The sequence below is a fragment of the Corvus brachyrhynchos genome, unplaced genomic scaffold (assembly GCF_000691975.1).
Source record: "Corvus brachyrhynchos isolate BGI_N302 unplaced genomic scaffold, ASM69197v1 scaffold452, whole genome shotgun sequence".
NCBI lineage: Eukaryota > Metazoa > Chordata > Aves > Passeriformes > Corvidae > Corvus > Corvus brachyrhynchos.
The window spans coordinates 676,258-698,739 of record NW_008236764.1 but is presented as its reverse complement, the minus strand read 5'-3'; the positions used below and the strand labels follow the sequence as shown (position 1 = coordinate 698,739).

Genomic DNA, 22,482 nt, shown 5'->3' with positions numbered 1-22,482 from the left:
GTGCCAAACCGCATGAATCTGGGGTTTGGCAAAGTCCAGCTGCTTTCAGCCGGAGAGGCAGGGAAGGCTGGGGGCAGCAGGCCCAGCACAGTGGGTTCGTCACGGGCAAGGAGGGGCTGGTCCTGGAACAGGGGACATGTCCCAGTTAGTCATCGCCCACCCGCTGGTAGCTGGGAGGCACTCTCGTAGCATCTGCTACTCGGCAAGGCACAGACAGGGCCAGCACTGGTGAGGGCTAATCCCTGAAGAGCAAAGGGCCACTGCTCCAATCCAGATACACATTCTCCACTCCCCACAAGCCATGGGGCTGCTGCCAAGAGTCAGCAGTCAATAAGCTTAATGCTGTCATGATGTTTATTCAGTGCATGTTTAAAGACATCGGGGATGGTGATAGCATGCACATTGCAGTATGTGGCTGTGCATAAGGTGTGGGACACCGACAGGAGGAAAAGGGTGGCTGGGATGACAATCCATACCTGCTCTTTGCATGGCTTGCCATAGCTCCACATTCCAGGTATTTCCAAGAGTTTCAGTTTAACAAACAAAAGACATTAAAAGCACATTGGATTTACTTAAAAATACACAACATGTATGTACACACAAAAAGAGCTTTCCCCTTCCCAAAAGTGAAGGACAACAAAAAGGGATCAAAAAGTTTCTCAGGTATTACACAAGCATATTCAACAGGCAAGAGGAACGTTAGTAGGATGTTGTTTTTCACAAGATGTTGTTGTATTCCTCACTTGTATCTCCCAAATAAACTTTGGAAACATCTTTCTGAGGAAATTTAGTATTGAGAAAGCTTTGGGTTAGAGTCCATAGCTACAAAGCAAATGGGTTCTGTAGAAATTTACCTTCAGTAAGGACTGATGGAAACTGACTTGGGAAACCAGCTGCCTGTCTGGGATTTCTGGGACACTTCTGCTTCAGCTGCCCATAGATAAGGTCTCCAGAACAGAGATATCTCTGTGATAACTGCAACAATATTAATAACAGCCAAAAATTAGCTAATTGGAAGTTCAAGTGACAGCCTGGAGAATAGCTATACAAGTTTTGATCTCGTGTCACATGTTTACCCCTGATGGGAAAAAAGTGGAAAACAAAAGTCATGAGACAAAGGGAGTGTGGACCTCATCACCAGAGCCCGGCACTTGCAGCTCGCCTTGGGATTACACTTGTGCATTGAACCGTACAGGTTGCAGATGCCTGCCAATGTCTGTCTCTGCTTCCCCTTCACCTCCATTTCACAAAAGAAGGTCTACAGTACTCTCTTTTATTTGAAGACCTTTAAAAATCAGACAGAATATTCCATGGCTGCAGACCTAAGCCATCCTTCCCTTGGGAAACTGCTAGGTAGGTCATATGTAACCCTGGCAAGACACATTGTCCTACAGGCTCCTAACTTTGACCCTTTCATATATCCTTTTATCGCCCGCGAGAAAAACAGACTCATAAAATGCAACTCATTAAATGCCCACGCATTGTGAGACACGACAACTAAGCCTCTGCTGTTAAGGCTTTCAAATTTCACATGGTATTAAAAAGTTTACAGGACACTTGGTCCTCTTTAATATTGCAAAACAACCTTTTGGGTCATTTGTGCTATAAACCAGCAGTGAAAGTGAACCAAGGAAACCCAGATTTTATTGTAATCCATGTTACTAGGAGTTGTGCTTTAACACTTCAAGACTTGGCCCGAAGGTAAAGAAGCAGTAGCTTTTACAGACTTTTTTCCAGCAGAGAGAGAGGTTGGCAAGGTACAGAATGAAATAATCCAAAGAATGCCTCCCCAAATGCACTGAATCCCATGGAGAATTTGATGCAGATTGCTTAGAAATCTCATGTCATTTTTTCTGCCAAAGTGCAGATCAGGCAAAGTGAGGGAAATGTCTTTCTAGTTTAGTCCTAAGGATCCCATTTTGAGGCAGTTTACCAGCATCAAAAGAGGTAGCATTTTCCTTTACTGTTCTGAAAAAGTGGAGGCAGGCACTACAAATCTCCTTTCCACACAACAAAATGCATCTTAGCTATCACAGATTTATCTGCATCTCATGCGGTCTAGGGCTTTTCTGCAAAGACTCTTCAAAAGCCTTATTTGTATGATCAAGGACATGTAATGTTATCATAGCTGAGAGAAGAACTTCAAAACAGATACAATCCAGCAACATAATCTGAAAACCTGTGGATTTTTTCACTTCATCAGCTGGTTTCAATGCCTTTCCAGGTCGATTTTGTGTGGGCAAGAAAATGGTGAAAACAGTTACAAGATATTTGTGAGGGAGTTGGCTCGTGTAAGTGTGAGACTTGAAAAATCTCTTGAAAGCCACCATTAGAAACCTTCAGGGAAGAAGATAATTCCTACCCACTATCTCTTCCACATGGAGTTTTGTGATCATAGGAAGGATTAGTCAAGAAAGGTAACCAGAAGCATTGGTTGGACATGGGGCAAAAAGGGGTATTGCAGGAAAAGTTTTTGAATCAACAGTAGGTGCTGGAGATCTGAAATCTGTGCAACATGACCATGTGTGGATCCTTTCCTCATTCAGTGTCATTACATGAAAAGCAGGGCTTTACTTGCTGGCTTGTGTCAAAACAGTGTTGAGCAGCTTGATGCCTTAAATGCTGTGATATCCTCAGGTCCTCAAAGACTGCAGAGAAATAGGTGCCCAAGGCTTTGGAGGTGTGTCAGCTCACCAGCCGTCAGCTCCTGCCCGTGACAGACAATGTGCAGCAGAAGGTACACATAACATCCACGTTCCTGGTGTGTGGTCCTGGGCTGATTTGGGACCAAGCAGTGGGAGACAGGCTGTGGTGTAAATGGTGGTGTACACGACTCCAGTTGTCCAAGTTTGTGACGTAAGACCAGTCATTAAAATACTAGAGAGTTTATAAACTTGAGGAACTTGGTGACCCAAGTCAATGATCTGTCTGTGTGAAAGTATCAGCCATTCATATTCTGTCCAGTATGTGCCTAATGCAACTGTGTAACTCTGCAATAAACAAAGCCTTAAATCACCCTGCTACATAATTAAAAAAAAAAAATCTTGGTAGAGTGTTAAAAATATTTGTTGCATCGTGTTGCTGAACAGAACAGAAAATGGGATCTTCCACCACCCTCATGTCCATAGAGTTCAGAGCTGCTAAATCAACTAGGTTGCTGGGTTTTATTAGTATTTGTTAAGCATGTGCAATATGATCCAAAAGACACAATGCAGTTCCTGACCTCAGATTCCATTTCAAAAATTGTACAGCAAATGACAAAGAGCTCAGAGAAGATCAGAAGAAGTAAAATCTGCTTTAGGAGTAGAAGGATTTATGCCATAGCCTGGCATTTTATTGTCTGTGTTGGGCTCTGCTGGGAGTTTGTCATTGGTTTGTGCCAATGCCACAGAGCCTGTGTTAGTCCCAGAAAGATTTTGATAGGGGAAATATATGGGAACTTGACACTCTGAGACTAGGAGGTTGATCCTTGGCTGTAGAGCAAGAAAAGATCAAGGAACTGGAAAGAAAAAAGGAAAGTGGCAAGTGTCTTTCTTTGGGTTGCAGCAATTCCCAAACTTGAAACAAATGATGGCAGCTTTTCCCTAATTTCAACTGGCAGCACCTCAGAAGGGTTTTGCCTTTTTGGCATGAGAGATAGGTCTCAAGTAGAGTCTTTATTTCATAGCCCACTTCATCTGCTCACTGCTAGCACAGAGCTTCAGACTGTGGAAAAACTTTTATGTTGTGTTTTCTTCCTAGAGCACCCAGTGTTTTTAACATCTGTAACAGCTGGCCGAACCGAAATGTTTGGACTATATTTAAGAAATTCTTATGAGAGGTACTGGCTGGTGATGTAAAGGACTGAAGATCTGTCCAGGTTAAATCAATGTACCTGTAGGTATTGCCATTTTTATAGACGGAGGGAAAATATATTGTGATATCTCAAAGACAGGAAGTCAGGTGTAAGGCAAAAATCAGTACCTTAAAATCTTTACTCCCAGTGCTGCTTTTTGAGCACAAAACTGTCCTTCAGAAAAGGTACTAAAGATGGATGCTCTAGTTATCCTTTTGAAGTACTTGCATGTTGGCACCGTCCCTTTGTGCTTCAGGTATGATGAATAACTTCAGGGGTTCTGAATACCCCTGTCCTGTATCACAGTCTGAGACCTATGTGCCAAGCATCCCTGCCCCACAGGAGGTGATAGCTCACACTCACACATTTAGTGTCCTTCTCTTTGTACTGCAAAAAAAGTACAAAAGCACCCTGAACAAATGCATTAAAAATCAATCGTGGTTCGATGGACTAACTCAGCAACAGCATAGAGAAAAGATAATTTCAGGTGACACACATGCAAGACAGGTTATCAAACTTGAAAGTACAGGCTTACTCAGGACTGAGCCCAAAAATATGCATGGGGGACCATGATATGGAAGCAGCTATTCTGCAAGAAACTGTGAGAACCTTTCCCTGAGGAACCCCTACCCCAGATCCACATGAGCACAAAGGAGAAAAGTTAGGCCTGGAGGTGTTGCCAGAGGGGTAACATACCTTATGTAAAGCACATTACAAAAGCAAATGCTGAGCTAGCAAGAATCTCTCTCTAGTAGCAGTGGGAACCCCCTCCTGCTTTATTTTGTGAAGTATCTTTCATATCTTCTGCCAAAGACTTTAGGCGACATCAAGTTTTGCAAGGAGGCAAGTAATAATAGAGCCAAAACTTGGTTCAGACTGCCAATAAGGAGTCACTGTAGCCTGAAACAGTGAAAGGTCATCCACAAAGACATGAACACACATTTTTTTTCCCCAGATTCTGGACCAAGTGTTCTGAGGAAGAAGCAAACTGTTGGGCTGGGTCCAAAGCATGGGGAGAACTTGTAATTAATCTTTTTGTAATTCTTTTCCCACCGTAAATCTTCCACATTTCCTGCCTCACTTAACTCTTTCCAAAGTATCCTCCTGCAATGTCACAGTTGCTGAGGCTTGATGTAGACCAGATACAGGCCAGATGGCCCCCTGAATGCCACCCTTAGGCACCTCTCATGGGTGACTGCTTTTCAGTGTCACAACTGCTTCTTTCCAAGAGTGCTTTAAAGCTTGGTCTGAAAAATTCATCTTGCCCTTGAGCTTCAATAATTGCCTGACAGTAATTTTTTTCACCTTTGCTGGGCAGTTGAAAACCAACTTCTTACACAGCTGCACATTTTTAGGAACAGGTTCAGCAAGATGGTACAGTAAGATTCACCGGCGCACAGCCGTACGCACAAACCCATCTTCAGGGGTACCCAGCAGGCACTCAGTGAATCACAGAGTGTTTTGAATTAAAAGAAGTGTAAACATTATTCCCAAGTTTAAAATTTCATCGCATTTGCTTTCCTTTGCAGCAATGAAGTTGGAGTTTCAATTCATTTTCTCACTTTCTCTGTGCCTCTCTCTTTTCCCAGCTCTAGCTGGGACATTAGCAAAGAAGATACAACTCAGCAGCCCCCACACTATAGCATGGATGACTGCCTCATGCTTCTTGGGTTAGAACTTCTGTTACTACTCTAAAAGGACCAGAAAGAAAAAAAAGAAAAAAATGAAGAGCCTGTCCTGGTTTGAACTGTAACCACACCTGTGGCTCCCCAAAGGCAGCAAGCCAAACAGCCAGAGGTGCAGCAAGCTCATCTCTTCAAAGTTTGTCCCTTTCTGTGGTTTTGGGCATTTTAAACCTTTTTCAAATCCAGATGAACTAGCAGTGCTGGAACTGGAAAACTCAGAAGCTGTGGAGTGAGGTACACCATGGCTGTGTTCACCAAGCTCATGACCAGCTGCCTTTATACCTCCATAGAGCTGAGCCCTTTATAGCTATGGATGGAGAGAAGTGACCAGTTCTTGCTGTCCAGGAGTGACTGTCACCTGATGCCTCCACATCAGTGGTGCAATGAGGTGGGTCTACTCCCAAGATACTTTCCCTTCTCCCTATACCATGGCTCTTTGAGAGCAAACTAGCTATAAGCACTCAACTTCACATTTTTTTGATGCATATATGTGCATTTCTAAAGCATCTGTCTCTACCTTGTGTTCATTTAGATTAACTGGACTAAAAACCTAGGTGCAAGAGATCAAGGATTTCCAAAATAATTGTTCTATTGTGCAAGGTGATGCTGTTTGTCTAGAGCAGGTGCTGTCTCTGCTCTGAAGGAGATAAAATTAGCCTTGTTGCAGTTGGATAGTTTCTGGGGTGCACTTCAGAGTGGCAAGGCAGATGCATGCTTTAAGTATTCTGGAGGAAGCATTGAGGCCCCCCAGGCTACTGCAGGAGTGCATTCCACTGAAACAGAAGAGTAATGGGTAGGCAAAAAACCCTCTAGGTTTTCCAGTCCTTGAAAAGAAGCATTTTTCTCTGGAGTGAAAATGGAAACAGCAAAAAGTAAAATTTTATCCTGGTAAATAAAACAGAGAGAAGAAGGAACTAGTGGAATGAGGTTGTTGGAAGCACCCTGTAAATCTGTTTGTAGTATCCAGCCTTTACAGTGAAGGTCAAAGGCTTGGTCTTTTTTGCTACCTGTGTCTCTGCTTGCCAAATCTCATCTCAGTGATAGGTTTTTTAACATGAGAGAAGGATCTGAAGTGATGGATGATACTCCCACCACCTCCAAAAGGCCAGAGGAAAGGTTCCAGGAAGAAAATAGGGCAGTTTCTTTCAGAAGAGTGCAAAGAATTCAGTTTCCCAATTTCTATTTGCTCCTTCAGAGCCATTTAGTCTGTTTTTTGTTGTTGCCTGCCATTGGTTTTTGTTGTTTGTTTGGTTTGGGCTTTTTTCTGTTTGCATCCAGTAAAGTATTTTCAGTGAACTTGATACACAGTTAAAGTTGTGTATTCAAGTGATGAGTGTCTTTCCTGAAGACACCACCACTTTTCTCTGCTTCTCAGCTATCCTGTGCCAGCTTTGTAAGGAACAGTTCAGGCCCATATACGGGTTCATTGTGGATTTGGTATCTTGCTTCACACATCTACAACCAGAGCCTGCTATCCTGGATCTCACACTGCTCCACTGCTATAGTGAAACAGTATTTGCAGTGTCCCACAAAACAAGATTAAAATTGTTCTAGGAACTGTAATGGAGACTAGAACAACATGCTGGGCCTCTCTTCATAACAAATCCAAAATAATCCAAAGCCTGCTTATCTTTGGGAAAGTTCAGGTTCAAGTCAAAGACTGATACAAATTCTTCCCTTGCTCTGTTGGACAAATCCAGGTAGTTCAGAGATGCTCAAGAAAGGACATAACTTGGTTTTGGAAGCTAAATAAAGATACGATCTCTCAGTAGTCAGGAGGTATGAGCTATAGATGTGATGCTGCAGAATTCTCTTCCTCATAATTTGGCAAATAGGTTTGTAGAGGACTGAACAGTTAGACTAGGCTGTTGCCAAGCCCAGTAAATTCCTTTCTTGTAAGGATGGCACATTCCATAATGAATAGCTAAGACGATCTGTTCAATGAGCCGTTTGCAAAGTGCAGACTTTCTTTAAAGTAAAAGCTGTTACAGGAGTCGTTTCTATTATAACTGTTCTGAGCTATAAATACCCAGTAAATTATCAGTCAGGTGTTTTCTACATGGCTGCACAGTATTCCTAACTTTGCACATAGGCATATTGTTTAACCCTTTCTTTTCTGCTGCCTAGCAATTCGTAAGGCAGAAGGGAGGACCCACCATGTTAATCAAATTCTTCAGTTATCAGTGCTGGAACACTGAGGAGCAGCCCAGGATAGGATGGGGAAAAGGCTACAGTACAAGAACCTTCTGTTGATAGGCGTGGTTGATACATATCACCATGATGTAGAAACTTGTGACAGTGAGTTTTAGTGACTTCTCTTCACCATTTTGACAGCTCCATGAATAACAGTGGCCCCAAATGTAATATCTGATCTGATTCTGCTCTATCTCTATGAGAAGTCATGGAGTAGTGCTCTCTGCACAGGGCGTGTGTCTATGATGGGGCTGAAAAAATCTGCACCAAGAAAAGCAAAAGCATGACCATTGAAAAGAGAAAAATAAAGGTCACCAGAACTGCAAATTGATTTCCGAGGTTGGGGAATCTCCATGTGACTTTTGAAGATAATTTTTAACTGAAGAGAAAGGGGGACTTATTCCTCTTTTAAAAAACTATTAATAAAAATATAGCTTACAGATGCACAACCTCATACTGACATTTAATCCCGAAGAAACAGAATGAAGATTTACTGGGTTGAACCTAGGACTCCAAAGACAAACAATTTTGCAATATAAGATGGTACATCTGGTTGCAAAAATTTGGTTTTGTTGCTTAAACTTTAATTTCTGCAGCCTTCAGGCATTCAGCAAGGAAGATTGTCAGAAAATTTCAAAAGGTGTATTTTGAGGACTGGTCACCAAAATCCAGAACTTAACACTGAAATAAAACTTGCTGACTCTTTCTGGCAATATTTACTAGAAAGTTTGTCACTTTCCAAACAAAACCTGATGCTCCCAGGTGGATGTGGAAGGTCTTGGTCTCCTTTTCCCATCTTCACTGGTGACTGCCAATAACCAGAAAGTAGGTATCATTCTGGGAGGCGCTGCACTGGCCTTTCACCTTAAGAAAACCCTTCTGCATAGAAAACCCCTTTCATTGCTTTGTTAAGGTGATTTGCACTGCAGTGTTAAAAAGAGCCATTCAGAGGGTCATGAATTTCACTCAAAGATCCTACACGTGGCACAGATCAGACAGAAAGCTGCTAGACTGCACAGACATGTACAAGAGCTGTGCAAACTCGGACTACAAAAACTCCATCTTTAAGAATGTCCAATAGCATTTCGCTTCCAGGACCCTGTATGCCCCTCAAAGCATGGCACCATAATCTCAGTTTGACTATCAAATTCAACTGGTTGTGGTTCAGAATTGGAAATTCAAAGCCCCAGGATGTGTGTATGTGGCAAAAGGCTTTTGGCCAACAAATCTGGAAATCTGAAATTATGTATTTTGAACTATAGGTAGCCTGAGAGTTGAGATATTTAATACCAATGACAAGAGTCTGTGAATTTCTGGTTTGGAAAAAAACCAAGAATAACTTTCAAAGCCATATTCAGGTGTGAAATTAACTATAGAAGGTGGTTGCCTCAGGTTGAGATTCCTGGTTTAGAGACAAGTCATAGCCATTTTACTGTCAGAATTGTTTAGAGCAAGGAGAATACAACAACTAGGTCAGAAGGATTTTATTTCTCAACTTCAGATTAAATTAGAGCTGCTCCAAAACCACATTGCTTTAGAAGCGACAGATACATTTGCTCCTGCGAAAAGCCCAGTGTGAGTCTTGGCAGAGAGAAAGGGCTTTTGCTATGTCCACGAAAACATCTGCATGGGCTCCCTGGACCCTGAATGTGCTAGCAGTGGGGACCCAGCTGGTACTGAGAGCAGAGCAGGGGGAGGGAAAATTAACATCTTCCTGGGATGGAAGGCAAATTGGGTTGCGTGGCTCACACCAGCTTCGCATTGACAAACAGCACTAGCTGGAGTCCCAGAGCCACCAGAACTTGCTTTTCACAAGGTCATGCAAGGTTCACTCACGTCCTTCTTGCCTGTTGGTCCTGAAACTACGTTAGCCCTGTGCCTCTGTCACTGTGTCTGTGCACATTTTCAATTGTTTAATAAGCAACTGTCAGTACTGGAGTTTCCACAGCTAAAAATGTATTTTCTGCTTGGGTTGTTCTCTTTTGGGTATGTCTAGTGCTGCTCATGTGTTTTTTCTAGATGGAGGTTATCCACAACAGCTTCTTCAGGCTCAATCACAAATTTTGTCTCAGAAGGCTTCTTCACACCTGACATAAAATTCTCACTTTGCAAGTGACAGTATTAGTTTCCAGTACACACCTCTGAGAATGTTCTCTGCTCCAAAAAGTCTTCCTTTTAGGTTAAGAAAGGAAATTTATTTCCTGTCACCACAAAAGAGACCTGGACTCTGACCTTTTGGGTTGCTTTGGCTGGACTATTGAGAGAACTTGTCAAGTTTTTGCAAGGTATGGTAATGCCTATAGGCTGATGGGATGGTGCTAGAGTCAGTAAATCAAATTATTATGATCTTAAGGTGCTGATGACCATTTTCACTGCTGTTTTTTCCTGGCTGTAGATGGGGGGACTATATAAACAGGGAAATTTTATTAAGAAGCCAGAGGAAGGAACAGGGATACCTTGTGGACCAGAACTAGACACATTCTGGATGATGTGCTGTTCAACATCCCTTTGGAGCCAAAAAATATTGACTTGAACAATGCATATGGGACATTGTGAGACTGTATAAAACCTCTCACTCACTGAATCCTAAATAACCACAGCACAGCTTTATCTTCAGTGCTACTTGGAATTGTATCAAGGAGGCTTTTTTCCTCCCTCTTTTTCTTTCATTCCATTTTTTTTTAAAAACCTCAAGGTCAAACAAAACATATGCTTAAAAATAAAGCTTTATCAAGAGAGATGGAGGACTAAAGGGCTTCCTATTTTTAGTAAGGGCAATCTAATCTAAGCAGAAGTTGTTCTGGGCCCCTCTCTGTTTTCCATGAAAGGTAGGTGCTCCTGGGATGGTTCCCAGGGCTTTCTGTGGCTTCTGTTTTCAGATGCAACCCAAGCCACTGAGTTTTATTGAGCAAGTATCCTGGAAAGTCCTGAGCAAAATGAGAGACAGCTGATAGTCTTAGAATACCAGCACTTTTAGTAAGGTCCTGCAGCTGTATCTCTGGGTTGTGAATTCTCATAGGCTTGAAGCCAAGCTCTTTTCTCCAATCCTCCCCCAGCTACTGATATGGTCCTTGACAGGGGAAAGCATCTGTCCAACTGAAAACACAGAAAGTGATTAAGTGCTTTCTTAATCAGGGCCTTGTAACTCTTATATTTGACTCTTGGCCTATCAAAGCCAGCTATTTCAGTAAATTTAATGTGGAATTGGATGGAAATGTTAATGAGACAGAACTTTTCACTTCTAGGTCATCACTGAACAATTTTTCAGGAAGGAAAAACCTATGAAATTATTGTTGCTTGAAGGCAGTCAAGAGTGCATTTGAAATATTGAAGCACAAGTATCTTGGCTGGTCTGACTGCTTTGTATTGCCAGCATTATGGGAATTTGCTTGTGAGTTTACTGTGCTGAGACAAGAAAATTACTTTTGAAACACCCAACAGACAGCTGATATAAAGCCCTAAGATGGAGAAAAATAAAACACAGTTCTTCTTTTGTAACCAGGAGAAAAAGAAATTCCTCTCCCATTAGCCTGAGACTTTAAGCTATATCCTACATGGAACGAAAAGTTGCAGAAGAGGTCACTAAGAAATCTGTCTGGTTGGTTCTGACCTGTAATGCCTGGACCTGTGGGATCTGTGCACTGCCTCTTGTATGAGGCTGAAGAAAAGAAGGCAGATCATCTGATTGCTGGGAGGATTAAAAGTACTTTACAGAAAAAAAAAGAAAAAAGCTTTAGTGAGGAAAAAAATTATCACCAGAATGTTCAAACTTAAAAAAAAAAAAAAAAAAAAAAGCCAAATTTCTGTGTAACCTGATGACTTTATGCTTGGGAAGGAACAACCATTAAGCAGAATGAGATATCTGGGAATGGGGAAGTCACAGAGAGCCAGGGCTGCAAACCAAACCAACCTTTTTTTATTCTAATGAAAGAGTCAATCTCATCTAAGTTTGCAGGAAAATTTGCCATGCCTGGGTCATGTGGAAAACCTTTCCATCTCCTCAGTACTAAGCAATGATCTACATCCCCGAGAAGTTTGGAGAGGAAATATACATAAAGCCTGTAAGTATTTACGAGAGCTATAAAAAAGAGCTTTGCAGTAGTTGACATGGGAAGTGATTAAGGTACCTTATAGGCAAAGATTGCAGAAAAGAGGGAGAAGCAATGCCAGAAGAGAAACTGGCAACAATCCCGAGGTAATGATAAGTGACTTTAAGAAGGAGGAGTTGTGGGAGGAAAAGCAAAAAAAAAAAAAAAAAAAAATTAAATTGAAGCAGATTGCAAGACTTTTGGCCTTGGGGACTGAGCTGCGGAGACTGTTGATTGCTGGACTTGCAGTCACAAAAGCAAGGTGATGTCTCACCCTGCTTGTGACTCAGAATTTACTGGTCAAAGCCCACAAAACAGCAGTTCATCAAGATTAACTTGAATTTGAAAGGACTCCATTTCCCAGGCATCTCAGCTTTCTCCATCTGTGTTTACACAAATGGGTCTCAGGTCTCTCCAGGGCTTAGCAAAAAGCTGCTCTACAGAGAAACACACACATGGGCCATGTTGCCAAGGGGGATCTCTCTGAGTGACTATTTCATATTTTCCTATTTAACAGGTGGAGCATGTGTTCAGACCTGTCCTTAGACACGACATGAGCATTTGCAGATGAAATGACAGCTCAGAAGACCACTGAGTTATTATGATCAGTAATGAATATAAAAGTCTACCTTGGAAAGTCTGAGTTTTGGACTCTTCAGGTCCCAAATGCTACAGAAATGGCTTCTGATCAGATGCCCTTGCAAACGGAGAGGAAAAAATGTACAGGCAAGAATGGTGTGCAGAAAGGGAGAGCAAAAGAAACATATGGACAAATTTCAAAATTATTCAGGAAATAGTGGTGAGTAAAGGGTACATTTACTGAAATTGGACCAGCTACAGGAGAAGAATACAAGGGCTGAATTCATCAGGACATACTGAACAAATGCCTTAGACACTAAGAATTGGCCTATGTCCTCCCCAAAAATCAGTGATCTGCTACTTTGCTTTCATCAGTGTTTGCTTAAGTATTTTAGCTTAGGTATTTCAACTGTACCACTGTGCAGTCTGTCTTCTATTGCATTACTGTGTCACAAAGATGAAATACAACAACACAGAGTAAACTCACGGATCTGTGAATATAGTGCACGTTTGTCTTGATAGGCAATGATATTTCTTGATCTTTGGCACTTTTGAATTTTCTTTGGGTCACAGTAATGTCAGGAAGAACTTTAGGTGCTGAAACATGCTGAGAATCAGTGTGTAGCTGTAGGTTCGTGTTTGAATTCAGATATCCAGCAGCTGAGTTCGGATTATCATCATATTGCAGGAATACATTTGGTAACCTGCAGTGATATTCCCTGAACCTGTTACTGTTCATGATTTTTATTATTTACCTAGACTGAATGAAAAGAAAATATGCTATTAAAAGTAGCAGGTAACAAGACTTTGAAAAGAGAACAAAAGAGGACAGTCTTGTACTTCAGAATTATCAAATATAAGCAGAAGAATAATTCAGGGGTTTGTGAAGGGACAAGATGAAATTCAATAAAGAGAAATGCAAGATACACTGTTCTATACTTAGGCAAGAACAATCAGATGTACAATTAAGGGATATGAAGTAACCAGTAGAGAAGGATCTGGAGCAATTGTGAATTGCAAGCTGAAGAGAAGTCAGAATTAAGATTGCCATGAGAAAAGCAAACACCATACTGGAATATATAAACCAGAGTACCATCTACATGACATGGGTTGTGATTTTTCTGCTGTACTCTCATCTCCAATTTTGGTCACCATTGTTCAAGAAGGATGATACTGGTTGAACAATGTCCAGAAGAGACCAACAAGAATGATTAGAAGTCCAGAGAAAGTGACTAATGAGGAGAGATTGAAATATGGGGGTTATTTAGTCTAGAGAAGATCAGCCTGGGAAGGGATATGATAACAGTCTTTAAATACATGAAGAGGAAGAGAACAATTTGTTCTTTATGTCCAGGGTGAAGAGCTGCAGGGTTAAAGTATAACAAGGGACATGTAGGTTAGATTTCATGAAAAAAACTTTCCTAATAGGAAAGATAAATGAAGCCCTGAAATAGCCTGAGATTTGGACTTCATGGGAGATTTTTAGAGACAGGTTGGACATAGCATGTCTCAGGAATGACAGAGGGAGGACAGGTTTTGTCTGTGGGCAGGCAGACAGAGTTGATGGCACTGAAGAAAGCTGTTTGCAGTTCTATTTTGCGCACTGTCCACAAACAATTGTGACAAGTTCTTGCTAAGATATGACAATCACTGTAATAGGGAATTTCATAGTAGTAATGGGTAATTCAGGTTTTGCCCATCTGTACCATCAAATGTCATAGTCACAACAGCAAACAGGCATCTCCTCAGGTGTCCAAACTTAGTGCACACACAAATTCATATACAAGTGGCCAAAAGGCTTCCTTCTACCCTTGGATAAATGAGACATTCAGCAAAGCAATAAGTATCTGGACCATAATCCAAATCCCTCAACACAACCTGGATTTCTATTGATATTTGAAAAACATTTACTGCATTTTTGTGATACTATATTCTAGTAAGAATAAGAGCACAAACTTAAATAGTGCAAAACACCCCATCTGTTTGTTCTGTATTTCCTGACTCCTGGGAGAGACCATCTTCATAAGTTCCTACCTTATGCTTGTTAACATTGGAAGTGTCACCAGGCTATGGATAGGATCCTGAAATGTGCACAGGTTCTCAGCATTGCCCATGGTTGTGGTGGCCTGCATTCACCTTTGGGGTAAGAAAAATTACAATGAGTTGGAGATGCACTACAAAAATCTTCATCTAGGCTCCCAGTCTGGGCATTTATTTGATTTATTCTATGGAAGTAATCTCTGTTGCTATATTGCATTTAATGACATATGCTGTATTTGAACCATTTGAATGCATGCAGGAGACCTTTCAGGATTGCTGGGACTTGGGGCTGGTCCTTGCTGACAGGTGTGGGTTTGGGTACTGCATTGTTTTCTAAGTGCTGGGAAGCTCTAGGTCTCCCAGCATGTTCTTCCCACCCTGTTTAAGCCTGGTGCTTGCTCCCATCGATACCCAAAGACTGCAGGGGGCCCAGATTACTCCTCTGATTTATGGAGGTTTTTTGTTTCCTCAGCAGCCACAGAAAACCCAGCTATGTCCTACCTTTGCCCAAAGGAAAGTACCACCCCCACAGCCTGTGTGCCACAGGTTGTAGTGACCAGCTGTCACCCAACCCCTGCCACAGGCAGTGGAGGATGGCAGACTTCCTGCCATCCCAGCACAACTTGGGGAGCAGAAATCTCTCCCTGCCACTCCAAATAGAAATAAGCTAAATTATGCTTCAGGTGAAGCGAGGAAGAAGAATGATTCAAGACCTCTGCAGGTAGGCAGAAGTGTACTAGTCCATGGGATAAGCTCAGTTTTACTTTGCTCTGTTCTGTGGGCAGGGGGCAGCTGTGATGCACCATTTTGTCACATGAGCCCAGGAAAGCAGTTTTGTCACTGTCAGTAATGAATGTCAGTTCTGTTATTACAGCCCCAGAAAGAGAAAAAGACAGAATTGCTGTGCACGGAGGGCCAAAAATTTCCATAATTTTTCCTTTCCCCCCTTCTCTGTGCACCATCCTCCTTTTTGCTGCCAAAGAAAAGAGCCCCTCAGAAGTTACCCTCCGCCTTTCTTGAACTCACATGACTTTGCCGCTCCGGATCCTTCACCCCCTGTGTTTAACCGAGGTTACGAAAACCAAGCTGCTTGCTCTCTGTTTGTTTTCAGTGATCTTCTCTGTGTGCAGCCAGCAGCCAGAGCCATGGCCTTTCCCAACACAGGGCATCACAGTGAGCTCCGAGTGCACCCAGGGTTGATGAGAGAGGTGCAGGAGACAGCAGCCAAGATGAGCTTATGTAAAAAAGTTAAGGTCAAGGCCTCATCAAGATTTACAGTGCTTTGTGTTCAGGGTACTGCTGATTGAGCTTAGGTCGTTTTTCCTGCTGCTCTGAGGCAGAGACCAGCTGCAGGGTACAATGCAGGGACACAGTGGCTTGCAAAGAGTGTGACCAGTCAGCTCTGCAGCTGCACTGGTCTGAACCCGGGATGCAAGAACCAGCAGCAGCTGGGCTTTGCACTGGAGCAATTTCCTTAACCTTGGGCATACTGCAGGTATGAAATCAGTTGTAGAAGAATCCCGGTGGGCCAGCACTTGGGAAATGAATTGGGCAGTTGCCTACAATGATGGCAAATCCCCACTGCATTGGAAAGCAGCATTTCCAAATTGTATTTAGGTGACTTAGAAACCTACGCCCCATCTTCAGGCTTGGGACGCTCACATCTATGAAGCATTTCTGTTGGGAAATAGGATTCTAAAACTTTTGACACTCATCACTAAGTTAACTTAAATCCCACTGATTTTGGCATTATTGGGACATAATTCCTTCTGCAGCGGCTTTAAAAGGAGTCCTAGTGAGAAAGAACAGTGAGTGAGAAAGTCAGAACAAAAATTAGAAGGGCAATAGTTTATAGATGCACTGCAGGGTAAGATTAGAAATGTATCTATTTATCTCTGCTGTTTCACTGGCTTCTCTTTTGGTTTTGACTTTCGTGGAATATATTTAATCACTCTCAAATGTCAGAGCATGAATGTGGGTGATGCTGTCCCAGATGGCTAGCACAGAGCCTGGGCTTCTCACACAAAGCAGGGGGACATGTGTGAACGCCCGGAGGACTTTCTGTGCTGATCCTATTTCGTGACTTCCTTTGAGACCACAAAGCTGTGCATGAGTCCTCCTTTGTACTTTCTTGTTCAGCTGTGTCTTGAAAGCTGGCTAGCACACGTCCCAGGGAAGATCCCCGAGGTTTGCTCTGTGCTGTAAGATACTTGTCTTCTGTGGTAAGCAGGGCACCTCCACCAGGGAACATCTGGGGCTGGAGATGAGCGAGGCCATAGGGAGGAATTCACATCAGCTAGTCCTGAGCTGTAGCAGCTACTCAGTTCTCCATGCAGCTGCACTGCACCAGAGATCAAGCTGTGCCTTGTATCTTGACATGCAGTTCAACGTGAGGAATCAAGCAAGCTTGTTATTCCAGGGCTGGTTATTGATCGGTGCTTTGTTTTCTTTTTTCAGGGGGAAGTGTCCAGAGTCTAAAGCTCATAACACAGTTTTCCTATAGACCTTTAGTGTCTCTATTCCTCACCAGGCCACAGGCACAGGCAGGCTGTGACCACTTCCCTGGGGAGCCTGTTCCCATGCGCAAACCACCTTCTGGTGAAAAACCTTTTCCTGATATCCAGCCTAAATCTCCCCCAACAGCTTCGTGCTGTTTCCTCAAGTCCTGTCAATGGTCATGAGAGAGAAGAGATCTGTACCTGCCCCTCCTCTTCCCCTCACGAGGAAGTTTGGACTGCAATGGGGTGTCCCCTCAGTCTCCTCTTCTCCAGATTGAACAGACCAAGAGACCTCACCTGCTCCTCAAACAACTTCCCCTCCAGGCCCTCCACCATCATCATGGCCCTCCTTTGGATGCTTTGGACTTTGACATGGGAATGTTGACATAGCTGATCCATAATGCCAGTGCCCCATAGGAAGATATTTGCCTTTGTTGAAAAGTATCACTCCAGGCCAGGAGTTTGGATCAGAATGTGGCAAAAGCATAAAGCATGCTTCTGGTTCCACATGAAATAGGCTGTCCTGCCAAAGCCAGAGATGGTACCTGCTTCGGTACAAAGATTAAGTTTTGATTTGTGTTTATATTTCATTTAGTGTGCTGCTGCCAGTGCCGGTATGAACTTGTATGCCGGTATGAACCTGGAATGCAAATCTTAAAAGTAGTTTTTGCATTTGTTCTTCAGGTCCTTCATGCTAAACTTTTATTCCCTTCTGACCAGGAACTGTCCACACTAGCTTTCTGCATTTCCTACATGAAAGAACTTTACCCAGTTTTTCAGTCAATTTAAATTATCTCTTCCTGAAACGTAAAGAATTTAGGTAATGAATTTTCTACCTTTGCTATCAACTGCTTTTTTCCCACTAAATAGCCATGGACAAGGCATGGAAGGTCTTGGTTTTCTTAAAGTTCTTGGACTATCTTTTGTAACAATGCTTTCTGTGGTAGAGGTTTTCATCTAGTGAACTCACCATTCTGTCCTTGTTGTCATTGCCAGCTTATCATCATCACCAATTTATCATACACTAGGAAAACCCCAAACTTTTTTGTTCTGGAGATGTTTTCGTGCTGCCTTGATTTACCGTATAACTCTGTTTTCCTCTCTTGTAGCTAGACTTGGAGAAAAAAAAAAGTCCTTCTATGCACATACACCAGAGTTTCTGTTTTAGCTCATGTAACAAAGGCTTGTGTTTTTGTTGTCATGGCTGCCACGTTTTGTTCCCATAGCACTGTCTGTGTGGACGTGGATGTGATTCATTACCTACAGACACTAGAACCTACACCCTGTCCTGCTGTTTGTACTCAAAATGCTTCCCTGTAATAGAAAAAACTAGTGCATCAGGTCTGCCTCTTGGTATGTTCAAGCCAATATCCAAGTTGTTTGGCTTTGATCCATCTCCAAGGGCCCATCAATTGATTTACAAAAGCAGGGTTGACAAAACCATGGAATATTCCACTGTGAGCAGCAGTCAATGCATAGTCTATATTTTAACATAAATTGATGTCCACCATTTCCATGTTATACAAGGCAGCATCCACAAATATATGATCTTAAAGATTATTCAGAGTAAAAGCAAAGGAATAGATCATTCCTGTCATGATAAAAGGGCAAAATTTAACAAGTTTAAAAATGCCAGCTATAAGTTGTAGGGGGAGGATATGTCTTGCCTGAAGTTTTCTTGCATTTCTGAATGATTGGAGTGCTTGGTGTAGTGCCTGGTGCACTGACTGGAGACCCTGGAGTGCCACATGCAAAATCAAATAGCAAAACACTTAGTAAGTTTATGTATTCCCTACCTGGCCCATGCAAACAAAGCATGCCCACCTGGATATTATTTTTTTACAGAATTACAGAATCATCAGGGTTGAAAGAGACCTTCAAGATTATCTACTGCAATCACCAACCCAGCACCATCATAATCATCCCTGACCATATGCTCAAACGCCTCATTCAGACACCTTTTTAACACTTCCAGAGACGGTGACTTCACCACCTCCCTCGGCAACTTATTCTGATGCCTGACCATTCTTTCAGTGAAATTTTTCTTCTAATATCTAATCTGAACCTTCCCTGCTGCAACTTAAGGCTGTTTCCTCTCATTGTTTTGCTTGAGACATGACAGAAGAGACCAAGCCCCACTTAGCTACAGCCTCCTTTCAGGGAGTTGTAGAGAGCGATGAAGTCCCCCTTGAGACTCTTCTCCAGGCTAAACACCCCCAGCTCCCTCAGCTGCTCCTTATAGGACTTGTTTTCCTGACCCTTCACCAGCTCTGTTGCCCTTTGAATGTGCTCCAGTACCTCAACATCTTTCTCATAGTGAAGGGCCCAAAACTGAGCACAGCACTCAAGATGTGCCCTCACCAGGGCCGGGTACAGGCAGACAGTCACTGCCCTGGTCCTGCTGGGCACACCATTTGTGATACAGGTCAAGATGCCTTTGGCTTTCTTGGCCACCTGAGCACACTGTTTGCTCATATCCAGCAGGCTGTCCACCAGCACCCCAAGTTTCTTTCTGCTGAGCGGCTCTCAAGCCACTCCTTCCCAATCTCACAGCATAAACCCTTCGCTCTCCCCCAGATTACTATAAAACATTGCCTGCAAGTAGTTGTAGGTGTACACTTAGGTATCACCTGTGAACATGATAAATAATCAAAAATTTTTTGTAAATTCACTCTTTTAATGTATAAATTCACTAATCAGTTCAATAATCACTTAGGATTGGAGCCTGTTTGATCAGCTCTCACAAGTATAAAACAGAACACTCTCTTCAAAGTGAAACCCCTTGCTTTGCCATTAAACTACCCCCACTTGAATTTCCTTCACAACTCTTCTTTTTTCTTTTTCCTTTATCTTTTACTGCTGGTTCTTTTCTCTGGCCCATTTTCCTCAATATCCCAGGCAAAGAGCAAAATTCCCTAAATATTTCTCCAGAATCTCACAAAAAATGCCAAAACTCTGAGACCTGCCAACATTTCATTTTCTTTTAATAAAAGACAATTCCCCTTCTCTTCTTTCAAGCAATGTAACACATTCATTTTGCAGAACTAGGCTCTGAAAAACTACCCCGACTCCAGCTTTTGAAGGAAATGAAGTGTGTCCCACCATGGAAGAACCTCCTGGAATGTACCATTGGAGACAAAGAAATTTGGGAAGACATGTCATATTTCCCATGTTTGAATCCTGCTGAGTGCTTGTCCTTTCTGCTATTTTGTGGCAATAAGCTCCACAGGCTAATAATGTAGTGGAGGGTTTTTCAGTCAAGTTGCCACAAGTATAACAAGGTATAATAAGGAGAAAATAGGGAACAATTTAAAAGAGAGGCTATCTACATCAGGTGGAAGGCTTAATTCAAGGCTGGATATTTGCCTGAAAAAAGAGTATTTCAAACTGGAATTAGATGAGAAGACTCCTAAAGGCTGTGTTAGAACAGAGTAGCCTCTTTCAACTTCTCATGTAGGAAGTATTTCAGTTCCCCAGAAATGCATCACGACTTTCAGCTTTCATTGGCTGCTGTCTGGATAGATGCCAGTACAGAGGAGGAAAGGGAAAACATGTTTTTTTTCTTTCACTCCAGCTAGAAATCTGGTTTCAAGGAAAATATCTGCTCTGCCTGTCATCAAACTCAGTGTTGGGCCAGTTGATGTGTTAGGGCTTGGGGATATTCCATGCAGTGTTCTAACAACAGGGACTCATTTGACTACCGTGCAGCCAAATGTCCTCTGTGTGGCCTCGTGGGATGGGCAACTGTCAGGTCACCTTGCAGGAAACAGTGCTTTCCTTTGAAGAGGTGGATGTTTGGGTTCTGCTCTGCTTATCTCAGGTAGGTTCCCTCTACAAGGTCAGAGTCCAGGACATTTCTCAGGAACAGGCCATTCACAGCTCTGCAGCAAAGTAAACAAACAGGATCTGATCACAAACAGCTCATTATCTTCTCCATTTTCTGAATCATCACATCCAGCTTGGAATGGGAATCCCGTCTAAGCCGGTTGTTTTTGGCAAATCAGACTATCCCTTGTGACCAGAAGTGACTGGTTTCTTCCCTTTACTCCCCACACTTTGCTGAACATAATATAGATACTTTCCAGCCTCCGTTGTGGGTAAAGACAGGGAACCAAAGGGACTAGGAACTCTTTCCAGTGGCAGCCCTGCTGGAACAGAGCTCCAAGCAAAGCAATGTGGAGAAAGGACAGAAAACCTGTCATTTGGGCAGCTCCCTTTCAGAGTGGTAACAGCAGCAAAGAAGAGGCCAGATAATGGCAACTTGGAGTGGGAGAGAGGGATAAGAAGCCATGATGTGGGCTGGAGTGCATCCACTAAGTGTTCAGAAAAGAGACAGTTTTCAGTAGGACCTTGAAATGCACTGCAATCTAGTAAACATGTGTGTGTCAGCAGCAAAGGCTCTGGAGTACTCTGGGGATTTTCTTATTTCCTGGAGATTCTGACACAAAGAAAAAACAATAGAGGAAAGAAGAAGAAGAACTACATGGCAGTTTCTGTGCTAAATGTGGGAAAACATACTTTTTATCAACGAAATATTTTATCTCTTCTGAAATAGGTCAACTTGTGTCACACTTGAGTACTTTAAAGCATAAGGCAAGATGGAAAATTCAAAATGAAGAGCTCTTTTGAACAGAAGAATCCAAATGTTTCAAAGAATGTTAATTTTTATCTTCGTAGATTTTTCATTAATACACAACAACCACAAATGAACAGTGTGGCAAAGCCAAAAAGAAATGTGTAAACTTGCAAAAAAATCCCACGTGAAAACTTTTCTCTGGGGAAAAAAAATTACATTTCCACAGTTTAAAAACATGAAAAGGTTGGGGACAGAGTGTTTTAATCCTTCTTTGTGCATCTGGGAAAGTGGGTGTCAGCACCACTCTTTTTTCCCTTCTTGGATCCCAGTGGGTGCCAGAAGAAGCAATTTTCCTAGCCATCCTGAGAGGACATAAATACCACGGGGGAATTTCTTCAGATTTGAAGCCAGTGCTCTGTCATAACGTGGACAATACCTTGGAAGTGCTGAAGTACTAGCAAAAGGAGAAGAGAGTCAGGCCTGCATATGGCTTTCTGTGGCAGAGCTGAGCCAAGACTGCTCAGTCCCATCACCGACAAGCAGGAGATCTGAGTCAGTGAGGGTGGTAGAAAGGAATGAGTACATCAGAGCCTCCCAATTGCACATGATGAACCAGTTGGAATATCGGCACAACTCAGCCTTTCCCTCCAAACACACAGAGATGCTTTATGCAACTCTCACTGTGCAGGGGAGATGAACTGTTCTCCGTTGGATACAGAGGAACAACATGAAAGTCCAGCACAAACATCCCTCTGTCAGAGCCATCGCTGCCCACCTCCTCCCCATCACTTACTTACTCATCCCTCCCATGGGCAGGACTGGAGATGAAATAGCAGTGGAAAGCAATAGACAAGCCTGCCCAAAAGGAAATTGAGCAGCTGCTGGAGCCTCAGAGTGACACTGGAGTAAACAGCTTGTGTCTGTAATGACAGGAGCTTAATACATGGATCATCATGGACATGACAGACACTGGGTCCCTTTGTGTTGT

The 22,482-nt window shown here is 42.6% G+C and overlaps 1 protein-coding gene across 1 annotated transcript in view; it reads right to left on the bottom strand.

Moving 5' to 3' along the window:
- Nucleotides 1–17,260, bottom strand: part of IGFBP5 (insulin like growth factor binding protein 5) — a 151,324-nt gene extending 134,064 nt beyond the window's left edge. The window contains exon 1 of the mRNA XM_008644830.2: nt 17,216–17,260. Coding sequence (XP_008643052.2) covers nt 17,216–17,260 — 45 coding nt within the window. The remainder of the gene's footprint in view (nt 1–17,215) is intronic.
- Between the last annotated feature and the right edge of the window lie 5,222 nt (nt 17,261–22,482).